This window comes from Platichthys flesus, chromosome 19 (genome assembly GCF_949316205.1).
Source record: "Platichthys flesus chromosome 19, fPlaFle2.1, whole genome shotgun sequence".
Classification (NCBI taxonomy): Eukaryota; Metazoa; Chordata; class Actinopteri; order Pleuronectiformes; family Pleuronectidae; genus Platichthys; species Platichthys flesus.
The window spans coordinates 6,553,315-6,576,562 of NC_084963.1; the positions used below are offsets into that span (position 1 = coordinate 6,553,315).

The window sequence follows — 23,248 nt, forward strand, 5'->3', positions numbered from 1 at the left end:
AAGTGTGTAGGAGTTTTTCTTAGCGTCATCAGAGTTTACTTTTAAAGTAAATACAGTGGTGTGAAAACTACTTTTTCTAAAAATTATAAAACTATATTTTAGTGGCTAATTTCTTAAGTTTACAACAGGCTTCACAAGAGCAATACAATGAAATACAATTATTTAAGATTAAGATACGTAATAATAACATTAAGTACACTGATACAATGTTCTAACATGGTCATTTGTTAAGGATTTAGACGCCACGTAGAATATTGTAAATAGATCTAATTCTCTGGGGGACAAACTGAACCGTCACACATTTTGAGAAATGTTTCATTGTGAGATAATTAAAACATGATGATGCACACGCTTGTTGTGTCAAGATTTCTCAGCCACTGACTCAGGGGAAACATCAGAACTTGAAAAGCAGCTAAAGAGGCCTCCTGCTGTATTGTTATCTTTCATATGAATACTGATTTTTTTCTTTTTACATTTGTCATTTAAGTTCCTGCTTAAGAATAACTTCCTTTAGTGCCGATTACATTTGCCATGTTATCTCCTCCTCCACCTCTAAGACGACTTGTGTTCGCATGTTGTGTTTCTCACCTTGGTAGAAGCCGTCATCGTCCATGTTTCCATACACGTACAGATACTTTCCAGACACAAGGGGGAGCTCTGCTTCGGGGTGCTCGTTTGGTCCATCGTAAGGGTTATAACTGAAAGGAAGAGTGTTCATGTTTGACTCTTAGTTTTCATAACAGCAGCTTTCCTACATTTGTAAGAATTTAAAATGAATAAATAAGCCATTGATCAAATCAACAGACTCATGAGGTTGGTCTTATTCACCTGTAGCGGGCAGTGCACAGGCGGACCTGGCCTGTGTAGCGAGGCTTGGACCTGGGGGATGGGGTGGCCTCATCCTCCATCTATAGATTGATAACAGAATCAAAGATATTGATAGCTCAACTATTATCAATTATTAATATGAATTTAGTAATGTGGTGTCATTCAGACCCACCTCTGAAGGGGTCAGCTGTCGAGGGCTGCGGGGACGGTCCGTCGTCACGGTGCTAAATTTGACAGCCCGCAGTTCTGGTCGCTCTTTGTCTCCAGTCTCCGTTGTGCAGGTTAAGAACTGGGAGATCAGTCGTGGTGTGTGTGTCGCGTTCTCATCGCCTGGAAGACATTGATTTCCATAGCAAATAAAGAGAAACTGTCATTCCTTCTGCACCCATTTGCTGCTCATTGCACAGCTATTGATCTCCTGTTGAAATGAATGTACAGCAAACACTCTCTGTGGCAAAGCCTCTTCCATCCCCATCAACATATCTGCAATGCATTTGTCCTTAAATACCACGGACGTCTTCGTGGGGAAATGCGCACAACACAGAAAAAGGAAATAGAATATAGAAAACTGCAGTGTAAGACGGCAAATGACTGAATTCCTTGAGGAAATTGAGTCAACAACATGGATCCACTGCATCTCTGGGTTCTTGTGGTTTGCGAGCAAGTAATATTATGCATTAGCACAAAAGCATCAGTGAGTTTTGAGAGAAGGGAAAGATAAAACAGGATTTCCAGCACTTCAAAGACCTGTAGTCTGCGGCAGACTGTATAAATCTACATCGCTGATACGGCTGTATCTGCTGCCTCTGCAGGTTACACCGTGTGTCGCGAGAATACTAATGTGTTAAACCACATTCATGTCATACATCAGGCCTGTAATCAATTAGGGCAGATATTGATCATGAATAAGCATTAATGGTGTCCACCTCTGGTCAGGAGTAAGCTGATCCAAAGGCCATGTCGGGGGATTAGACTCATTTCATTCTGATCATAAAGCCTTTTGATCACATATAGCTCAGTTCATGCTTTTATCCAGTTTGTCCACAGTGCATATCATTTTAAAGACGAGTGGACCCCACTCAGAATGAACCATTAGTACCAAGTTGTACTGGGAACATTTTCTTACGATTAAACAGAGAGCAAAGATACCAGCGAGTGTAGATAGAAGTCATTAGTAGACCATAATAATCACGACCGTTGATGAATATAATAAAAAAAATGTAAAAACAACAATTAACTTGCTAGAACATCAAAGTGGATTACATAAAGACTGTGCAGGACTCCAGGGCGCCAAATATCAGCTGGGATTGGTTGCGGCTATACCCACTCAAAAGATAAGTGGTATAGACAATGTATTGATGGCACAACTGACCCACCTGTCTCTCGTTGGCCTTCAAATCCAACAATGACCCGTGGAAGTTTCCTGTTTGGAGAGACGAGGATCTGGGAGGTGGAGGTGGGCTTAATCTTCAGGATGTCCACCGTGTCTGATTGCAAACTGAAATTCAGCAGCTCTTTGGAAAGCTGGTGGTACTGCTCACTCTTTGACCTGCATTTCTGCTCCAGGTCACGAACTTTGACCTTTGACGGACGATGAGGAGGGCAGAAAGGGGACGGTAATGGTTGAGAGGAGGGATGGGGGGAAAAAAGTAAAAGGAGAGATAAATGTAAGAATACATACTCCATCAAATTATAATGGTATATCCCATATTCACAAATCACAATTTGTCCCATAGGGCTTTAACAAGGTGAGACATCCTCTGCCCTTAATCGTTTTAACAGGGGAAAAGAAAACGTAGAAACCTCAGTGAGATCCGCATGTGAGGGATCCTTCTTCCAGGAAGAACATAAGTACAATAGATGCCGCGTGTAGTTTGACACTCAAAGCGTACTTCATCAAATGTAAACCCTCTGAAGAATAGGCAGCATTTTATCTGTTAATGCTGATCGAACACAGACCCAATTAGAAAAAGCTCCCTAAAGAGACATATCCAAGCTTATGGTAGCATATTATAGTGAAACCACTGCAGCTAATGAACGTGCGGCATCATCTGCTGCAGCTGCTGATATATAACGCAGATAACAAAGCCTGAGCAACACGTCAAGAGGATTATTAAACCTACAATATAGAAATTAAAAACATTGTATCACTGATTCATCAGAGGAAGATGTATGGGTGTGTAGCCGGTACTTGGGATAGAGAAATGTAGGATGTATTCAGTTTACGTATATAAGGATCTCACTTTGCACAAAAAAAGTCCCTGAAGACTTCACACAGGAGACGAGGGAGATGAAACTAACCAGGGAATAAAATAAATACCTGAAACATTCTGTCCTTATTGTTCTGTTTAGATAAAAAAAGAATAAAGTAAAGAAATACGAAAAATTATAAGACGACATATTCAAAATAAAGACCAAACCACAATAAATGATTTCATAACTGATGCAAAGAAGGAAAAAGTATTGCAAAACAACAAAATATTAATTAGATAAATATAATTGTAACAAATACTAGTGAAAAATAAAGTGGGGGGGGGGGAAAGTATGTTTCTTACAATTTCATATTATGTCAATATTTGTTTTGCTTGCTCCTAAAACACCAAATAACCGAAGAATGGTGTTTTACAGAAAACAGAATATGGAGGTTTGTTTGACCCTTCACAGAGTGGAGCCGTTTTTAAACCTGGTTAGTTTTTACCCATTACCCAGAAACTGGCCTGTGGTATAGATACTATAAATTGAGTCAATTGTTTAGTTCTACTACAAATAACTAATATGTAGTGGAGTTTCAATTTCACCGACCAAACGCAGGCTGCTGCCTCTTTAAAATCGTATATTCCAGTGCTTAAGTTGGATAATAATGTGACCTCCCTTTGAACCACACTCAAAAGAGTCTGCACACTATTGTCATGACAAAAGGATTTAGAGTGAAATGAGAAAAACAATTTGAAGTAGATGAACCAGCGACAGGCATCTTAAAGACGGTGATGAAACGCAGCAGCTCAGTGATTTTGCTCGTAGGGAAATTTATAAATTCATTCAAGGTCGGCCTGGATGCAGGATTAATTGGATGTTTGAGTCTGATCAAGTTAAACAACAGAGGAATCCTAGAGGAAAACTGTTATAAATATGCTGATATTAAACTAAAAGTTCCGTTATATAATTTAATTTACTTCGCCTTCGAACACAAAATTAGATCTTCAAGCCGTTGGTGTTGACAAGTACATTTTTTCCAAGGTGTAGCTGGGCTCTACAAAAAAATGTGCCTCAAATGACAAGAGGTGGTGTGGAGTCCACATGGCACTATAGGATATTATGAGCCAGGAATTATGCCACACAACCTGTTTTAGGGCAAGAGGTGAACATCCGAACAATGACTATGTTTAAATGGTTTACTTTAAACCTTATTCTGAATTACAAATCAGAAATCAGGTCTCCAGGGCCTTATTTTTTCGACATTGTAAAAATGATACGCATACAAGTGTGTATAGCCTCACAGCTTCTAGTATGGCTCGTGTTATATACAAGCTGACTTTTAGTAGATTAATTTCTTCTGGAAGTGTTTATCGTTTTCCTCATATTGCTAAACACACACATGTGCAGGTATATTAGGCCATGTACATCTCCTTGTTAACATCCTGTTTTCAACATCAGGCTAACACTGTTTTCTTTCATCCAAGCTTTATTTATAAAGCGTGACACTGATCTGTGTTTGTTGATGTGACTGTACCTCTAACAGGTGAACTGCGTCCTCATGCTGTTGGTCAGATTGCACCAGAGCCTGCAGGGAGCACACAGAAACACACAGTGACAGCTGACACTGTGATCGCGGTGCACAAGGTAGAACAGGCAGCACACAGCTGACACACTGTCAACACAGAACTCTGGTTGAGGCTCACTGGTTGGTCAGAGCAGCGGATCCCACTCCTGACGGAACAGCGCCGATTAACACTCGTAAATTAAGTTTAGGGTACGTAAGTGTCAGAGTGGGATCTGGAGAAGGAAGTAAAATATCTAAAACATTGAAAACATCAATCAGGCTCTTTATGGGCGCTTTCATATGATGTTTTTAGATTATTAGTCATCAATTTTAACAAAAACAAATGCAAAGAGTGGCAATTCTCACAGATTTCTGAGGAACAGTCACAATTAGGATCTTTGATATATCAAAGTCTGAGTGATCTACTCCAGTAAGTATTGTTAGGATCACCCATTAGAAGAACGAGAATTTGTATGGGCTTTTTGGAAAACTTGTGTTTTTATAGTTTTAAAGAAATTAACAGTAAATAAATAAAGAACAAATAACAAATTTAACAATGAAAAAGTGGTTCATCCTCCAGATGATGAAGTTTACATAAGATGTGAGGGAGTTAAAATGTCTAAACTCCTAATCTTAAAAATCCAGCAAGCGCTCAGTGAATTCAACAATCTATCTGGGCCAGACTTGTTATAAAGGCAAATAATTTAACATCCCCAGTATTTGAACTGCTTCAAAAAAGTATCAAAAGCACTTGAAACTTAAAATATCACCAGGGAGAGTTGGACTTCATTTGACTACTTTCTAAGCAAAATAAAAAAAAAAACATATATCCCAGTTTTAAAAAATGTACCACAGAGAATACAACACAGGGAAACAAATAATGTCTGCTCGCTGAAAAAAAAGGCTCCCACAACTAGAAAGGCTGCATTTTTATCAAAGAGCAGCTGAAGCTGCACTTCTGACAAACTCTGCAGATTTCTGTACAGGTTTCTGAGGTCTTCATATTTCCTGATACAGTAGCAGTGATTCAGTGACAGTGATTCAGCACAAACTGGCTCCTGACACATCAGTAACTGAATGAGGAGCAGCCACAGCTCTTATCAGAAAAGTAATGATCCTGGAGCATTATGTCAAACTTATGAATAATTAAGCTCTAACCATTTCTCTATCTTTGCATTTATTCATAGAAGCCATACCGTTTGCAGTTGATTGATCTCCTTCTGCTTGGTGTGAAGGGCCACCAAGGCTCGCTCATGCTCTATCTGCAGCTGCTGCTTCAGCTCGACAGCCTCGTGCATATGCTGAGGAGAAACACAAAGAGGGAGGCAGAGGGACAAAATGTGGTTATGATGAAGGATGTTGATTCTTGACAGTTTCCCGCAAGAATTACCCAACCGCAGTCTTTCTCCATTGAGACTGACAGATACAATACAGCCAGACCTTGAGTCTCAACAATTATCAGAATATTGCTGTTGCTCTCACAGGCACTGGGAGGAGGATGGGTTCTGCAGACACTGAACTCTGTCTACTTGAATTTCCACTCGCTGCAGGTAATTCTACACTCTGATCTGACAAACAAAATGCATAGGTTGTGGAATCAGGATTGTCACGATACGGCGAAAGCAATCATGTGGTTGCATCAGCTTTCCATCCATCCATTATCCATAGCACTTATCCCATGAGGGACGCAGTGAGAGCTGAATTCCAATCCCAAGAGGCGGGGTACACCCTGGACACTTTGAGCAAACATACAGAGACAATCAACTGTTCACTCTCACGTTCACACCTATAAATAATTTTGACCTAACCCCAATCTGCATGTGGGAGGAAGCTGGAGAAAACTCATGCAGAAACGGGGATATAAACCAACAAATGAGCGGTGACACTGCAGCATCACCAATGCCGCCGCAATCTGTATTTTTTTAATAATCGAAAACAGTATCAACATTTGAACTATTATAAGTAATGTTTGTTTATAATTGAAGATGTGACGGGAAACAGTAGGAAGACGGTTGGCACAGGTGTGGTTAATCCCATTTGTTTACTGGCCTGTTCAAGTACTTAATGTGATTACTACATTATGACACCACTACTCAGTAATCGCCACTACTACGTTACCCATCGATAAACGTGGCCTTTATTTTGATCTCAAATACACACCTGTAAAGTTTCAGTAAAGATGCACATTTGAGAAATTAGCATTGTCAGAACAATTATTTGGTTGCATTGGTTTTAAAATCCGGATAAAACAAATTAAAAAGGTATTCAACAAAGTCATTAAACCATGAAATAAGAGTAAAAGTTATCCTTTTGATATTGTCATGTCATGTGTCTGCGTCTTAACGATCAATCCACAGCCAGCAGCATATTTCCTGAAATGCTGAACAACAACTTATAACAGTTCTCAATTTATCAGATTTTGACTTCACTGTTAAAGTATCAAGATTTTCAGACAATGTTTCTCCCTCACATCCAACTTACTGTATACTCCAAACTGACTCAGACAAAGCTGTCAATCGCTGATCCAGAATCTACCCTCTCTGAAATGATCCGAGTCATGACTATACAGTATCTCTCCACTAAGTCACGACCAGCTGCCACATCTTGCAGAAGCAGAGTTAAGGCACAAGATGTTTCTGCAGGCTTAAGAAGAAAGGACAGCTTAGAAAGCTCTGACATTCATCAGTTTCTCTCTGTATTCCCTCTCCCTTAAAAAAAAAAGAAAAAAAAGAAAGAAAAGCCTCTTTACCTCCCGGAGTGGCTTCGAGGTGTCCTGAGCAGGCAGACACTGCTTTGCATAATCTGAGAGAAGCTCTAAGCTGCGGAGGACTGGACTGGCTGAGAGGCTGTCACTGCAGCTTTGGTGAAACCATTTTTTTGTTTTTAACCCTTTAAACTTCAGGGGGCGCTTGATGAAGTCACCTACATTTTCAGGAAACACCCGGTGAGGTCATATTAGAACAGAAACTGACCAGATCAGATCCATGAGAGCAGCTGGATATCTGAGGGAGAGTCCTCCAAGGCCCCACAGTCACTTTTAATTCAATCTCAATTCAAATCTCATAGATATAGGTTAATCAAATAAACTCATCTTATCAAGATCTACGAATTATTCCCTGAGGGAAACTGTGAAAATGTTGAAAAAAATCCTGATCCGATCCGCACCAAAAATTTAATAGGATCTTGCTTGACCCGTATCCTTCCACCAAGTTTTGAGGAAATCTCTCCCTTTTTTTTTTCCGTAATCTTGCTCACAAACAAACAGACAGGGGTGAACACATGAGCTGATTGATGGAGGCACATATCGTTGGTATTTCTGAGTGCAATTCTCAAACCTGGCTGAGAAGTTGACCTGTTGATGGCAGAAAATCCAGATGTGTCTATGAATGAAATAGATCTCAGCTCTGTAATTATGAAAAACAAGCTATCTATCGGTATCTCTGATCTCAATTCTGTGCTACAGACACAAAACCATCTGGAAGATAAGACTGAGGTCAGATAGACTAGTTTCCAGCTATTCATAAACAATGACAGCAATGACAACCACGACAAAGCAATTAAAAACATACAATTCAACATTGTTTGCACAGCTTTAAGAGGATTGACTCACAGAATGGCCTCAGTTAGAAGAATAAGACCCATTCAAAATCTTTGTGTATGTCTTGTGTCTTGACCTCCTGCTGTGATAGAAAGGTCTTAATTCCATAACGTTTGCCTTTTGATGTCAGATGATATAACTTTAAAACCAAGGCTAGTCTTGGATTAGGAATCAACAGTAAATGAATCAAATCTATCACTGTTTTTTTCATGTTGTGCTTCTTCCATCTCTCCTTTGTCTGCCCACGTTGCCCTGTGTAATTTTCTCTAAATAGTCTCTTTGTCTTCATAATCAATACTCAATGAGGACAAGACAAACCTCTCGCTGCTGTATTAAGGAGCAGGTCAGTTTTTCTCAGATGGGAACATTTCTCTCTCAGATATCCTGACAAACAGACAATCAATAGGAGATGCAGGGAGGCGAGGACTTGTAATGAGAGTGTGAGACTGTGTCTGATTACTATTGGCAGACAAGAACATGATGAAAAAAGAGCCTCTCCGTGATACAGATGACACTTCACCTCATGAGTTGCTTCGCTTTCCCTCTAAAGTTTTCTTAGTAACCAAAAACATGGGGAGAGAAGAATATTTCCAAATAATGGCGCGAAAAATCTGGTCTGAAAAATGTGGTGAATGGAGCGAGTGAAACAGAAGCAGGGACGTGAAAGAGGAACAAATGAACAGAAACATTGGAGTTCTGGAGAAATGTAGTGCGATACAGCCAATAGTATGTCAGAGATACTGTGGACAAATACTCAAGGCTATTTGGTGAAACTCAGGATTTCTCTATCAACATTACAAATTGCTATCTGACGTTACCAAGTTACGAGATGGACAAAGTCTCTTAAGCTTCACAGTCTTTGACAGAAACTAAATCTATCACAAGAGTTGAGTAAAGACGATTCAAGAGAAAGACCTCAATTTATGGATTTGACAAAAGTTACCAAAGCAGAGTATGACTGTTCAGAAAATAGACAATCATTTTGAAAAAGGGAAAGGAGATGTTGAGAGAGAGGGATGAATGAAAAGAAGAGGAGGTAGAGTTGGTTGCTGTGCATCCCACCAATGGAATGGAAAGTTGTCTCACCTTTAGAACCTGTTCCAGGTTCTCCACTTTGCCTTGGAGTTGGCCCCTCTGCTGCTGGGCCACGTCTCTCTCCTGGCTCACTACAGCGTAGGTCTTTCTCAGCTGGTCATAGTCTGATCGCACCTGCATGGACACAAAGAGTCCAGGTGCAACAGGGGGAGGGACGATAAAGACAAAAAGGACGTTAAGAGGACTGTTAACAACATGGATATAAAAGACTGACAAAGAAAGAAGTGCAACCAAGTGGAGGAAGGAAACTGTTATATCACCTCTTTGTTATGAGGTTGTGTATACAAGATTGTAAATATTACTATCGCAGTCAGAAACGATTCCATGTAACGATATAGTGGATGAGTGCGCAGGGAATGAAGTCACACTCTCTGTATGTGTCATGATCCGAGCTTCTCTGTTGTGGTGCGGGTCCCGGGGGACATATACATACAAGTTCCTTCCTGTGAACTATTTCTGTCCTGCCCACAATCGTGAAGTGGGATGTCTCCGGCTGCAGGGATGTAAACATGACAGCCGGAGGAACATGGTCATTTTCACATCTTTTCCGCACTGTGCACACAAACACTGTAAACACACCTGTCCACCGCAGTGCTGTTAAACCAGAGACGCCGCTGCTACACCTTATGTTTGTACAGACACAGCATGACATGGTTTGGCTATGCTGAACTAGCTGCAATGCTGTATCACTGAGAGTGTGTTTTGCTCGTGGAGGAAATAATAAGTGCGGTACCGAATAAGTTTTAAAATCGCAGAATGACTGATCGAAGCTTCTCACACAGACGTGCGATGAGACAGCAGCTCACTTTGTTGATCCTTTCCTTTTTTATAATAACTTTATTCACTTGTGCTTCTGGCTGTGTAATAAGGGGCCACTTTCACTGGGCTTTGTAAACCTATAGAATACCTTGAGAGGCCCAGAGGTTTGGTATGTGACAAAGCTTTTGTTTTCGTCCAGTATAGTCATGATAGTGCAGCATCTAGTGGTAACGACAGTGGTGTAGTCAACCTTTAAAGAGTTTGAACGCATTGTTCTGTTGTTTTATCTTAAAAGAACAAAAAGGCATGCAGTTTTTATGAGATTTGTTCTCGCAGCAGACCTACTTTTCACATTTATGAATAGAGGATGCCTTTTTTCTTCTGCTGGAGGGTTGATTGGGAGTTCACACTCTGAAGAGAAATTAATCAGCACATTTCCATTTAGCCTTGATGAGACAGAGCTGCTGACTTGAGCATTCTGCATCTCGTTTCTTCATCAGTCACAGGCCTCGGGCTAAGCCGGTTCCTCTAAAGGTGGCCTCATAGGACTGAGCAGAACCATCCCTCAGCCATCACCTCATTAATTAACAAAACAGATGAGCGCACAATAGATAAGCTTAAAGTGCACAAAAGTAGACGGCTGCAAAGGAAATGAGTTCATTCATTTTGAGGAATGTACGATTGGAGCTGGAGCCAATAGCTCCGGTAAGCTCTGAACTACATCACTTATTTTCTTCAAGCAGACAATAATAACAGCAATACATTTTATTTCTAAAGTGTTATTTCTAGATAATCAAAGACGCTGCACATAATAAATTAAATGAAAAAATCCTGCAGGCAAAATGAATTACAATTAAAGCAAGTGTTAGTATTTAATGTCTCCCTTAAAGATACATTTTTTTTACTTAACTATTGTATTTCATCAATAAAAGGCTGTTTCTATTTCTTTTAAAATAAACAAGTCCTGCGAAAAAATATATTTTTTAAAGGTTCAAAATGATCTTATACGAGTAAATTCCCTTAAACTCATATAAAGATCCCCAAAGCAAGTGTAATTTATTTTCAGTGACTACTTTCTGTAATTATAGCTCCACCTTGTATCTTCCTTTTTCAGTCTCAGTTTATATGTTCCTCTTTATCGCTTTGATTCCCTTATATGCTTTGTATCTGGAAGGACTGCAAACACTTTTGTCCCACTTACATTCAAGCCCTGTCCCCCCTCGTCTTTTTGTGTGGCACGGTAGAGACAGAGCTCCGAGCTGAGTCCCTGAACATGCGTCAAACCTGCCCCCTCGTTGAAAGTCACTATTAGTGCCAGAGTAGCTAATCGTCTACCATCACAGACGGGCGATTACTGTCTCTCTGTCTGAGTCAGTGTGCATGTTTATGTATGAATGTTTAGACTTGGGAGACTCAGAATGACTGGGCCAGCACTGACACAGTAATAGGAAAGGGAACAATGAGGGGTTTCTTTCAGACACTCCTTTAATATCACACTAAACTAGAAGGGTGTTCTGAGATCACCTCCACCAAGGCTATATCAAAGCAGTGTTGCCCATTAAACATCTAGAATGTGGCGCCCCGTTATATTTTAAGCTGTCCCAAGAGTTTCATAATTTGGTGTTTTGGTCGGTTGCTGCATTTTAAAGCCATGTGCAGGGCTATTTGCCACATGCTTACTTGTGCTATTGTACATAATGTTGTTACCATCCACGCAGATAGTCAAACAGACCGACAGTGGTCCGTGAAGCCTTAAGTTGCAAGCAACTTAGTTCTCCCTCTCACACACAATAACTTCTCCTTCACTCTTTAGTCTGTGTACCTGTCATTCTGAATATTTTGCGTCCGAGAGCGTCGTTAATGCACAACCACATCTGCTACCGTCATAGATTGATTAAATTCAGAGGGAAGCTCTTCAGCTCTATGTGTGTCTGTGCAATAAACAATTATACATGTGTTAAGGATGTGTGAGCGTTTTACCTGGTCATACTTAGATGCCTGCAGGTGGTGGTTGATCAGCTCAAGGTTCAAACGATTTTTCTCCTGCAAGGCAGCATGGAGCTTTGCTTTCTGCAGGGAAACGAGGGAGAAACAAAACTTAAGCTTGTTGTTATCTTACGATAAATTTGCTTTGTCCTCTGCAATGCCTTTTATGTCTGACTGCATCATGTATGCGCGTCACACATCGCAACTCCATCTTTAACTATCATATAAGCGACAGATGAAAGATTCTCTGGAGGACTAAATACACAGCCGTATTCTGTCACCCTCCATTTGGTATGTGGCATTAGGAATGAAGGGAGAGAGGCTAGACAAAGAGGGGAGCACAGAAAGAAAGTAATGAGGAGATAGGGGGATAGATTGGAGATGAGAACAGGAAGTAGCTTGAGGGATAAGTAGAACCAAAAAGAAACAAACTGAGAAGAGACGAGTGGAAGATAACGAGAAAACGAGTACATCAATCCCACAGGCAGAAGAAGAGATTAAGTTGCATAGCAGGTAAAAGGATTTTAAAGGTGTGTTCAGTTCCCGTCTGCACTCTCCACTGCCCAGATTCACATTCAGAAGTTGTCATGCCGCTGGTGCTGCAGGTACTCAAGCATTACATAATTACGCCAGACTCAAACTAGGGCAATGTTCTCCTCCTATCAAAGCTCAGAGCACTCAGGAGTGGTTTTACTGTGACTGGTCATATCCTTGCTCATAATACTACTTTATGCTGGTGCACTGAACTCATAATGTTGATTGTCATTTACAGCATCGAGGCCAGAAAATGGGGGGATAAGTAATAAGCCTTTTCTACTTTTGTCTTTAAACAATGAGAAATGCGATTATTGGTTTTATGTTCATGAAAAGTCTTAGAGGATAAGATGGTGGCTGGGCTTCTGTTCAAATAAGTAGATTGACACTCTCCAGAAAATAATTTAATTCAATTACCCTCTGAATATGTAACGATTTTAAAGAAGAAAACGTGAAAATATAGAATTCTGTGTTGGATTTAACAGTAATAAACCAGGCGTTCATGCACTCATCTCTTAAAGCTTTGCACGACAGTTTCAGTACAAGAAATATGGTGCAGCTCAGAGCTTTATGATCAAACTTTATCAACCCAAACTGAAGTAAACCCCGTAAGAGGGGGAGGAGAGAAGAGAGAGGAGAAACAGAAAGTGAAGGGCCAGCGAGGTCCATCCATCTCTTTATGTGTGGCCAGAGAGACAGCTCAGACACAATCAAACGAGACACAGATAGAGAACCGACAAGGACAGGAAGACACAAAGACTGGTGAGTGAGTTCACTGGCTGCTCTTATTGTGTAACGCTGTCGCCACATCACATCCCTGCACACCACAGAGCAGTCGGTGCACAGAGCCACACCTAACTAGAGAAGCAGCCAGAAATTAGCTTGTTCTTCTTGCTTCTGACAGTTAATTATGAAGACAAGCCACATCATGGGGTGTCAGCTGCACTCGTTCTCTGCACTGTCACCCCAGGACATGGCTGTGTAGTTGCCACCGAAAGGAAGCAGGGTTGGGGGGGGAGTTGTCTGGAAGTGAAGCAAAGATTGCTGAAAAGAGGCGAGGGCTGTGATGCAATTTTCAGGAAGCGAACGAAAAGGTTAAGAGTTTGTTTGAGGTTTGAAGAGAGTGCTAACAAAAGGATACAAAGAATCACAAAAAGGGGGGGAAAACGTGACCTTTTGTGGCTTTTTCTTTTTATGGGCCTCAGGAATGATGCCTGTTTTTTATATGTCCTCCCACTTGCAGTGAGTCACACATTCACAGCTCTGCTTAACACTCCGTAACATCGTGTAAACATAATGCTACACGGCAAAGCCGAGGGATACACACACACGCATTTATGTGCCAATTTAAACCTTCAATATGCACAAATAAGCAAAAAACAAACAACGTATTTCTTCCTTCCTTTTCTGTTTTGTCTTCCATCTCCCATCCATCTCTGTCTCCCACACACACACTTACCTCCCATTAACCACCATGATTTCCATTCCCTCCACAAACCCACTAATTTAGCTGCTGGCCTTAAATCTGCTCTGCTCACTGTGGCCAGCATCTCATTGAGGAAGACCCGAAATGCGCAGTGCATCGACAAAGACTTCAGTTCAGTTCCTCTGGTTATAATAGTGTCTGCATCAGATATAATTGTTACTTCTGCCAGGGAGGTTAGGTTTTCCTCTGCTGTTGGTTGTGTGTTAGTTGGCAGCATCACGCAAAGCTACTCAATCAATTGACATTTTGGTGAGACATGAACTAAAGAGCGTACACTTAAAAGTTGGTCCGGAAACGGATCAGGGGGCAAATGGAGGACTTCTTTTTTTTTCTAACTTTCCTTTAACATCGATGCCTTTTTTTTAAATGTACGTTGATTTCTAGACGGGATAATGTCGTTTAAAAAAATCAGGGGGCAGATATAAAAATAAATGAATTTAAGTGTAGTTTTGTGAGGGGGCTTTTGAGCCTTGGTGGTGGTATATGCTCTACAGAGTACTGTAATACTGCAAATATCCTTACAATTTACTACATCATTCAGAAAATGTGTAACTGATAATTGGTTATCATCACACCACATTTTGAGTTGGATCCAACATCAAACTGTGAGCACTGCTCTTGATGCAGTCACTGTACAGACCCCAGTTGCAGCATAAATAGCACATTTGTGACGTAAGATGATTAGATTTAGGCAGTGCCTCTGCTCATTGTTATGCTTCTCTGCATCAGCACATCTGCAAAAAGCTGCAGCATCCTGTTGTTCTGTGCTTTGCTATGATCCAAACAGACAAAGAAATGACTTTGCTTCAGTGAAGAAGATACAAGTTTACAGGAATATTTATTGTGAGCCGGGTATTTCCCTTATTAGTTTCTGGTCATCTGATGAGGACATGATCCAAAATTCAGATTCAATATGAATGCAAAGAATCTTAACTCATCACAGATTATACACAGCTTTGTTTAATCAAGTAGGAATTTACTTCTGCGCTCTCAGCTGTTTTGGGCAGTAAACTTGGAACATAGTGGATTTTACAGCGATGAAGGCTTTCAATTTATTTATGGAAATGTTTATGCTTTCAAATTGTGGATATGCTGCTTTAAACAAATCAGCCGTTAATTGGAATTAATTGTAACATTTGAAAGATGCTGCTTGTAATCCGAAAAAAAATTACACGGACAGGATCTTGGATTTGCTTAATTTAGAAATAATTGTTTTGGATCATACTGGTGATGCCCAACTATGGATAAATAACTATGAATAAGCTGCAGCCGTTATAATGGAAAACAGAAGAATGAACTCATGGGCCCAGAGATTTCTACAATGGCTACTGCTGACTGGGATTGTTGTGGGTGGAGGGATGTGACTGTTCGACCTAAACTTTCAGGGGGATTGCCATTAATCAGATGTCACGGTGGAAACATTTTGTTCCACTTTCTGCAACTGTGGGGAGCAGGACACTGATAACATGTGACGTCTTCATGTGCAAAAAAACATAGCAACCTGACGTGAAAGTTAAACTTGAGTTCACAGCCAGTGTTTGTGAGAAGGGATTTTACCTGACACACGTTTTCATAACACAAGAATCACACACTCACCCACGTATAAAATGTAAGCTCTCTATTCTCCAAGTTATTTCAAGTGCAGCTCAGATTATCTGTTTAAAACCTATCCTCAAACAAAAGACCTCTTGAAAAGTCACATTACAAACACATTACTCCTTCCACTACTTTGCACTAAACTTTCTGCTTAGCGGTTTAATAGGGCGACTACAGTTAATGGGTGTCTGTGTGCGCGCGGGTGTGCCTAAAGACTGTGTGTTAAAGATTGCTTTGCACTCATGTGGTTAGAGAATGGATAAATGAGTCAGAGTCGTGACTGACGTCCCACCACTAATAGCTGCTGAAACATCAGCTGTCTGTTCAGCACAACCTAATGTCGGTACCAGTCAGGACCATGGACAGCTCCTCCACTGAGCAGATCAGGATTGATGCTGTGAAAACTGGACTAAGAACCAGACTCTGTCTTCATCATTACAAAACAGCACTTGTGTCTATTTTTTAACATATGAGGTATATTTATAGACATTCAGTCATGTGGGGAGTAGAAATCCATCCATTATCTATACCACTTATACTTTGATGGTTGTGGGGGAGCTTGAGGCAATCGTGGTCGGCAGCAAATCACAGGGACAACATTCAGAGACAAACAACCATCCACTCACAAATTCATGGTCGATTTAGATTCGACAATTAACCTAAACTCCAGTCTGCACGTCTTTTTCCTTGTACCCAGTGAAACCCATGTAAACACATGGGAATGGAGTGCTGCTTTCCCCAAATATAATATTAGCTGACGCCACGAACATTCTCAAAAGGATTGCAGCTGTAGTACCGCAGGGCTGTAGTATCACACATCACAAAAGTATATTCCCACTGCCTAAAGCTCATTTCAAGACTATATCCACATAAAAAGAGAAGCCAATGACTGAACAGACGGGGGCGGTATCAACCTCTTAAAACAAAGACAAACTGTTTGGACCTGGTTAAGTACAAAATATTGCAAAAGGACTAAAACAAATCACCAGTTTGAATATATTGTAAACCAATTAACAATATACTGCGGTGCATTCCCCTTTTCAAGGTTGTTATGAAACTTAAAGGCGACTGTACACTGCTACTTAAAGGATTGGTTATGATGATGTGGGGGTGCATTAGTAAGATTTATCGTGTAGTATTAGCAAGGTCTTCACTGCAGTGTAAAAGATGATGTACAACACAGAGACACAGAGTTTGTCCTCTGAAGGGCTGGCTAGGTGTTTGCCTTTTCACAGCAGAACGTGCAACTTCAGACCCACATGATCGGCCCAACATCAGCTTTCTTGGCAGACGATCGCGATTCACAAGAGCATTTTGAGATAACTTTTTTTTGTAATGCCGTTAAAGCTGTGCATTAGCTCTGGTTTACAACATGGGCATGACTCCTGAACAGCTGTTTTATAAAAGCTGCACAACACAGCAACTCACTTTGACCTTTAAGTCGCATATTGTTCATGTGGAGCATTTGGAAAATCTAACCTTCACAGTCGACCTGCAACCTTTCTCCTCCTTTCTTTGTGCTCTTTGTGCAAAGCAGTTTGTGGTAAATGTTACCATAATGTCATCAATAGATTATTCATCAGCATGCGGTTAAAAGATTTCTCTTAAAGTGTTTCAGCGCATTATCTGCTGACATTTGTCGCCTGTGCCACCCGTGTGTCTCAACAGGTACCTCATTCATAAAACATAAATAAGCCGCCAATCTATTTTTGATGGTAGCGTGTGCACACTTGTGTTTATAATATATATATATATATATATATATATATATATATATATATATATATATAGAATGACACACACGTCACAGACATAAGACCTACAAGGCCATCAGTAAGTGTAAACTGTGGGCGCAGATGGCAGTGCCTAACGCAGCTATACTGAAGCGTGAGTTGTAGTTCAGTGTGTGTGTGCGTGTGTTTGTGTGTGTGTGCAATATTGATGCCTTGCATAACTGGCATCTCGAGGCATACATTCCCTGTAAGCTCTTGCATATCCAGTGTTGCAGACCTCTCACCTGAATCCTAAAGATTTGAAATCCCTTAGAAATATTCATGTGGCAAAAAATTACCTCACGAAAAACACACTCAGATTAAAACCAGAAGTTCTCACAGTGTATAATACCCTTATAATTTATGGGATCCCCTTGTTAGTAGTGGATATGTAAACAGCCTAAATATAAAATACATGACTCATTTCTGCAGGTTTAATAATTTGGATCAACTGGAGCTTGAACAGACACCCTGCCCACGCAAACGTTTAATATTAACATTGTCTCGAACACAAACGACTCAGCGTCAGGTCAGTGTGGCAGAGAAAATTTAATGCACATCCCAAATCTTTGGGGAAGGGATCAGTGTACAGGAGTCTTTTGTGCTGAAAAGCAAATACTCAAGATTTAATCTCACATATATGCATGTATAAAAAGCCTTCGGGGATACGTAGTGTAGAGTTAAGCTCACCTCTTATTTTATTGAAAATCAAGCAGTCAATGTTTTGTTTAAACCCCCGCCCCGGTTGTTGTATGTTGTAGAGTCTGTGTTTGTGTGTGTGTACTCCTCTGCCTGCTACTCAGTACAGGAGACACTTCAGTCCAGACTTTTATGGAGGGAGAAGACGGGGGAGCGGCAGGGAGAGGCCGGCGCTACAGTCAGGAGAGATTAACTTCTCCACGTAACACACATTCTCATTCACCTCACTCTTCGACCTCCTCTGTCACTTCCCCTGTTACTCATCCCGAGCTCCGCACAGTTTCTATAATGTTTGTGCTTGCTTGGATGTAGTCTGCATACAGTACATACACTTTATACAGTGTTAGCATTTGACTCCCCACTGCTGCTCAGGGGCTACAGCTACAGCAACCCTCATTTCAAGCAGTATTACAGTGATACACGTCACATCTTTGAGTTTTGTTATGACAACAGTATGTCATGTTGGTCTCTGGAACTATGTAGTGTGTATTATTCATTATTTTCTGCCGTTTGACAAAATAAGTTCACCACATAGGGGTCTCTCAATCAAAATGATAAAAAAAGAGCTAGCTTCATCCCGGGAGTTGTTGCCGCCACTGCTGTTTAAACTGTACCTGACGTGACTCAGGCGCAAATCATGTTAATGGCTGAGGTCATGTATTAAAGCTTAATTCATGTTATGCAGCAAACAACAATGAATAATCGTGATTCATTACGAGGGAGCAATACAAACAGTGGAAGGGGAAAAAAAGCAGACTGGTTAACTGGCTAATAATGTGTTTTTCAATTGTAGAACACATTATTTGCCATGGAAGTTATGGCAGAGACAGACAAAGCCATTGACGCAACTTAAAGCCGACAAATGAAATGTCCAGTTACCTTGAAGACAAGTTGTTGGATTTAGAAAAATGTAGGTACACAAGTCAACAAAATGTATAACAAAGGTCTTGTCATTCTTAGACATTTCATATTGTGTCCTTGAGTGATCATTCATAGAATCTAATGAACAGATTGAGCCTTGAGGTTTGTGCAGTAGCCGCAGTCTTGGCTGCGTGTCATACTGTGGGAGATTGTCTTGATCACTGTCAGTGTGAGACTGTGTGATGTCAGTTGTGAGGCTCGTCAGATGGTGCAATGAACGATAAACAAGATTTGGCCATCGCACACTTTCAATCTTATGTCTCCTTGGTTTGTGTCTCCCTACAAAAGGCAACTTGAGAAAACCACTTTAATAAGCGAGTTGTGTAATGTATTCTGTGCTACTTAATGTTGAAGTTAGCAGTTCTCATTGTTGGATTTTGGTCGTAAGGCTTGTCAGAAGTTTAATTCTCTTACATCTGCACATCTTGGATTATTCCACGATATGATCCCAGGAATGACGACGATTTCACTCCATTTCTTGCCAAATTATCAACTTGTGTATGGGATAGACAAACATTGCACTTTTTATTTCCTACAGATAACAAAAATATATTTGAGGTTCAGAGCGTTAATAGACATGAGCTGCAGTCTGTCCCAACTGAAGCTGGATCCAGTCTGAACAAGGTCAGTGCTAAAGAAAGAGCCCATTTCTGCATATCAACCTTGACTGTTTACTACATGTGAAATGTGGAGGTGCTCCAGCTGCACTGTATATGAAGGCCCCTTCAGGGAATACACATGAGACTTCACATGCCCCACAGGGAATATTAGAGCATGGGAGTGTGTGTACTGAATTTGTGTGTGTGCTGTATGTATGTAGTGTGGGTGCGGGCAGTGTGAGTGAAACACGGCTGCGATGTCGTGGGCAGCAAAGCTTCCAGTCACATTGATGACATAACGCACTTGATGTGAACAGGACCTATTATTCCCTCAGGCCACACAGAGAATATCAGAGGGCTGGAAAATAAGTTCTGAGGAAGATCAGTGTGATGCTAATGAGGAGCCCAAGAGCTGGTTAAGGATTACATGTGCTTGGATGGACCTTCATGCTCACATAATGCTTGGGTGGACCTCTACACTCGGAAGTGCACCCACATGAGCACAAGCCTCTATATAGATGCTCAAGCACAAGGAAATCCATAAAACGCTCACATGCACCTAGGCACATGCTCACACACACACACACGTGCATCATTATGTGCAGAGACACACACTCAAATGACCCCAATCTGCGGCAAAAAATACCGCACAAGTGCTAAATAATTTACATCTGACCCCATTGCACAGTTGTTTAAATGTACAGTACGCTAGAAATACACTCGCAGAGCCTTTGCAGAGGTTTTCCTCACTACTGGTTTCGACGGGGTTTTACCATCTAGATCCATAAATACACAATTTTGTATTAAATAGCAGCTGCAGCATATACTATTACAGAGAAGGGGCATGCAAGGATAAACTAGGTATTTTTACTATGGTAAACACACAACCTGAATTTTATACTATGTTTTATAGATGCTTCCAAATCCTGAAGACTGACTCTACATTCACATTACCTTTGTGTTAGCTTCATTCTGTTGGCAGCCACTAGCAGCAGAGTTTAGAATACATTTACATTTTTTCCTTTTTAGTTTTACTCATGAACTACACATTGTACAGTTCTGTTGTGCCCATAAGACTTGGCAGCTACATGCTCCCAGAGGCTCTGTCTCAAATGAAGGAAGACTGAGAATTTCTTGCCCCCCGAACATGGGAATTGTTCATCTCTCACTGTTAGTTCATCCAGCTTAAACTATTAAGGCTGGATGCAACATATGAATGAGTCTGATGAGATGTGTGCCCTATATATATGTTGTAGCTAAAGTTCACATCAAGATTGGAAAATGCAATGGAAAAGGTAACGGTTTATAGATGTTCCATCTTCCACTCATATCCAGTTTTCATGGGGAAAGCAAGGATTTATAATAAAAGGCAAAGGTTTAAGCTTCCAAATGGTCTTTAATTCAGGTTTCTATTTGCTACTATTTAAAGTTATTATATTTGATTGTTTGCCTTACACATTTTTTTGTTGATTTCTTTTGTTGCTCTTGTATTTATTGTCATTTTTAGTGTAAACAAGTATTATTTGTTGCTTACATTATGTGCTTGCTCACCACGACCTCTAAATTAGCACCAAATTACTAAATGATTCCTCTTGCGAGCAGAGAAACATCAGTTCCACATGTAAAAAAAGAACTCGTCCTGCTACCATGACTACATCTGCAGCCTTTGAACAGAGAATACAAAGCAGCACTTTGAGCATTACGAGGTAGAAGTCTGCGAGAGATTAAAAATGTCTGAACAACATCCTGTCGATTTGTATCTGACGTCGGTGCTTGAATTTCTGCTAAAGGTTACAAATAGGGACATTTCAATAATGGCAGATGCTTATATGACCGAGATTTAGGTCTCAAGTGAGCCGGACTCATCGGCGCAGAGCAATAGGTGACAGTTACAGGAGCTGTCATGTCATCTGTATCTGAACAGGCTGGCCTGACATTGTGCACTCCTCTATACCTCCTTCCTCTGTTCTTTCTTCCTCCCATCCAGCTTCCCCCTGGTGTTCAGTCCACCGAAGACCTCTGTCCTAGGTTTAATCATTCAAGCCCTTCCACACAGAAATTATGAGGGATGGAGAGTAGAGAAGAGAGGAAGATAAGACGGGTACAATTTAAGTAATAGAAGGCAAGAAAATTTCATTCGGGAGAGAAGGAAGCTTAAAAGGAAGGAGAAGAGAAGAGGGTGAGAAGACAAGCTAAAAAATGTCCGGGGACAGTTGGAGACAACTAGTGACGTAGCTTTAACAGGCTTTTCTCAGCACGTTACTTTGCTCGAGGACTCACCTTACCTGACACTACATAATTACGTTGTGAATTAAAACCATAAAATGAAAGGGGGATTTTGGTCAGCCACATATTCCTGTCTCTGTGCCAAACTATAAAAAACACTGTAAGGCAGGGCTCACCCCTCACGGCCCTTTAACGATATCATCCAGAGGACTCTCTAAACTTGTCCTCACTTCAGAGATAAGAAAATTATGTAGATGGCAGAAGAACAAGAAATCTGGATAAAAAAAAAAAACAACAGTCTGGAAACTGATCTAAACATTTTTTGTTTTATATAGGTGAAGAATATCAACAGGAGGTAAACATAAAGATACTGAATCAGCAGCTACAGTGAACGTACGTCTGCAACCATTTATCTAAAGAGATGGAAAAATAACTTGAAAAGTGCACCACATGCATGACAAGAGAGATTAAGTGCTGCTCATGATATTCCTTACTAAACTGTATTTGTAATTAGACTTCAACAACACATCTGTTTAGCAGCGACGTTCCCTCTCTTTCTCCCTCGGCCCCACCCTCTCCCTTTCTGCCTTTTCCCTCTGCAGTGCTCTTTCCTTTAATATAACTTCTGTGTATCTTGAAAAGCTGCCAGGAAATGTGAAGAGGAAATGTTCCTTTATTGTTTCCTTCTCTGCTACCCCCGCTGGCTAAGATGACATCGACACTTATGGCGTGTATGCTGGCGATCAATACAGCGCTCACTCATATTCAGGCATGTGTTCACACAGACGCACAAAACAGGGGCAGGGGTGAGGGGAGGGGATGATGGGGTTGCTATAGAAACTGCTCTTTCAGGTGTGGAGTGTCAGGATGATAAAAAAAAAAAAGTAGCAATGAACTATAACATCCAACAGATCTGATGCCCGTTGAGTTGTATTAATCCACATTTAAACATACAGCATGAGTGAGTAATTCATATACTGAGGAAAAGCAGTGAGTGTGCGAATAAAATACTGCATAAAAATACCGACACTTTGGATGTGGGTTGAAATGGAGCTGCAAAGTACAGTAAGTGTAAGTATGCATGGATGCACTAGGTTATTAATACACTGAAAATGTGGGGGAGTGTATATGAAGGCAAGCAAGCTGGCAAAATTGTGGAAATGTGCATCTGTGTGGATGCAAAGTACACAAAGGGTGTCTGCATATGTTAGTACGTGAGTGTACCTGTGTGCTTATTGATATGTGCTGCCACGCCCCTGTGAGGCTGTCACTATAGGGATATTTACAGCGCTCATATGTCCTCAGGAACATTTTTGATTAGTCAAGCAGGCCGTCTTTTGGCTGCCACACTCCCCGATAATCTCAAGAGAGGAGCGAGGAAATCAGCCA

At 40.8% G+C, this 23,248-nt stretch overlaps 1 protein-coding gene across 1 annotated transcript in view; it reads right to left on the reverse strand.

Annotated features, from left to right (window-relative positions):
* LOC133975495 (RIMS-binding protein 2-like) overlaps positions 1-23,248 on the reverse strand; it is a 56,889-nt gene that overhangs the window by 13,925 nt on the left and 19,716 nt on the right. The window contains exons 5-12 of the mRNA XM_062413460.1: positions 12,021-12,110; positions 9,273-9,395; positions 5,785-5,889; positions 4,559-4,609; positions 2,205-2,409; positions 1,001-1,158; positions 829-908; positions 589-698 (exon numbers count right to left, since the gene is read on the reverse strand). Coding sequence (XP_062269444.1) covers positions 589-698; positions 829-908; positions 1,001-1,158; positions 2,205-2,409; positions 4,559-4,609; positions 5,785-5,889; positions 9,273-9,395; positions 12,021-12,110 — 922 coding nt within the window. The remainder of the gene's footprint in view (positions 1-588; positions 699-828; positions 909-1,000; positions 1,159-2,204; positions 2,410-4,558; positions 4,610-5,784; positions 5,890-9,272; positions 9,396-12,020; positions 12,111-23,248) is intronic.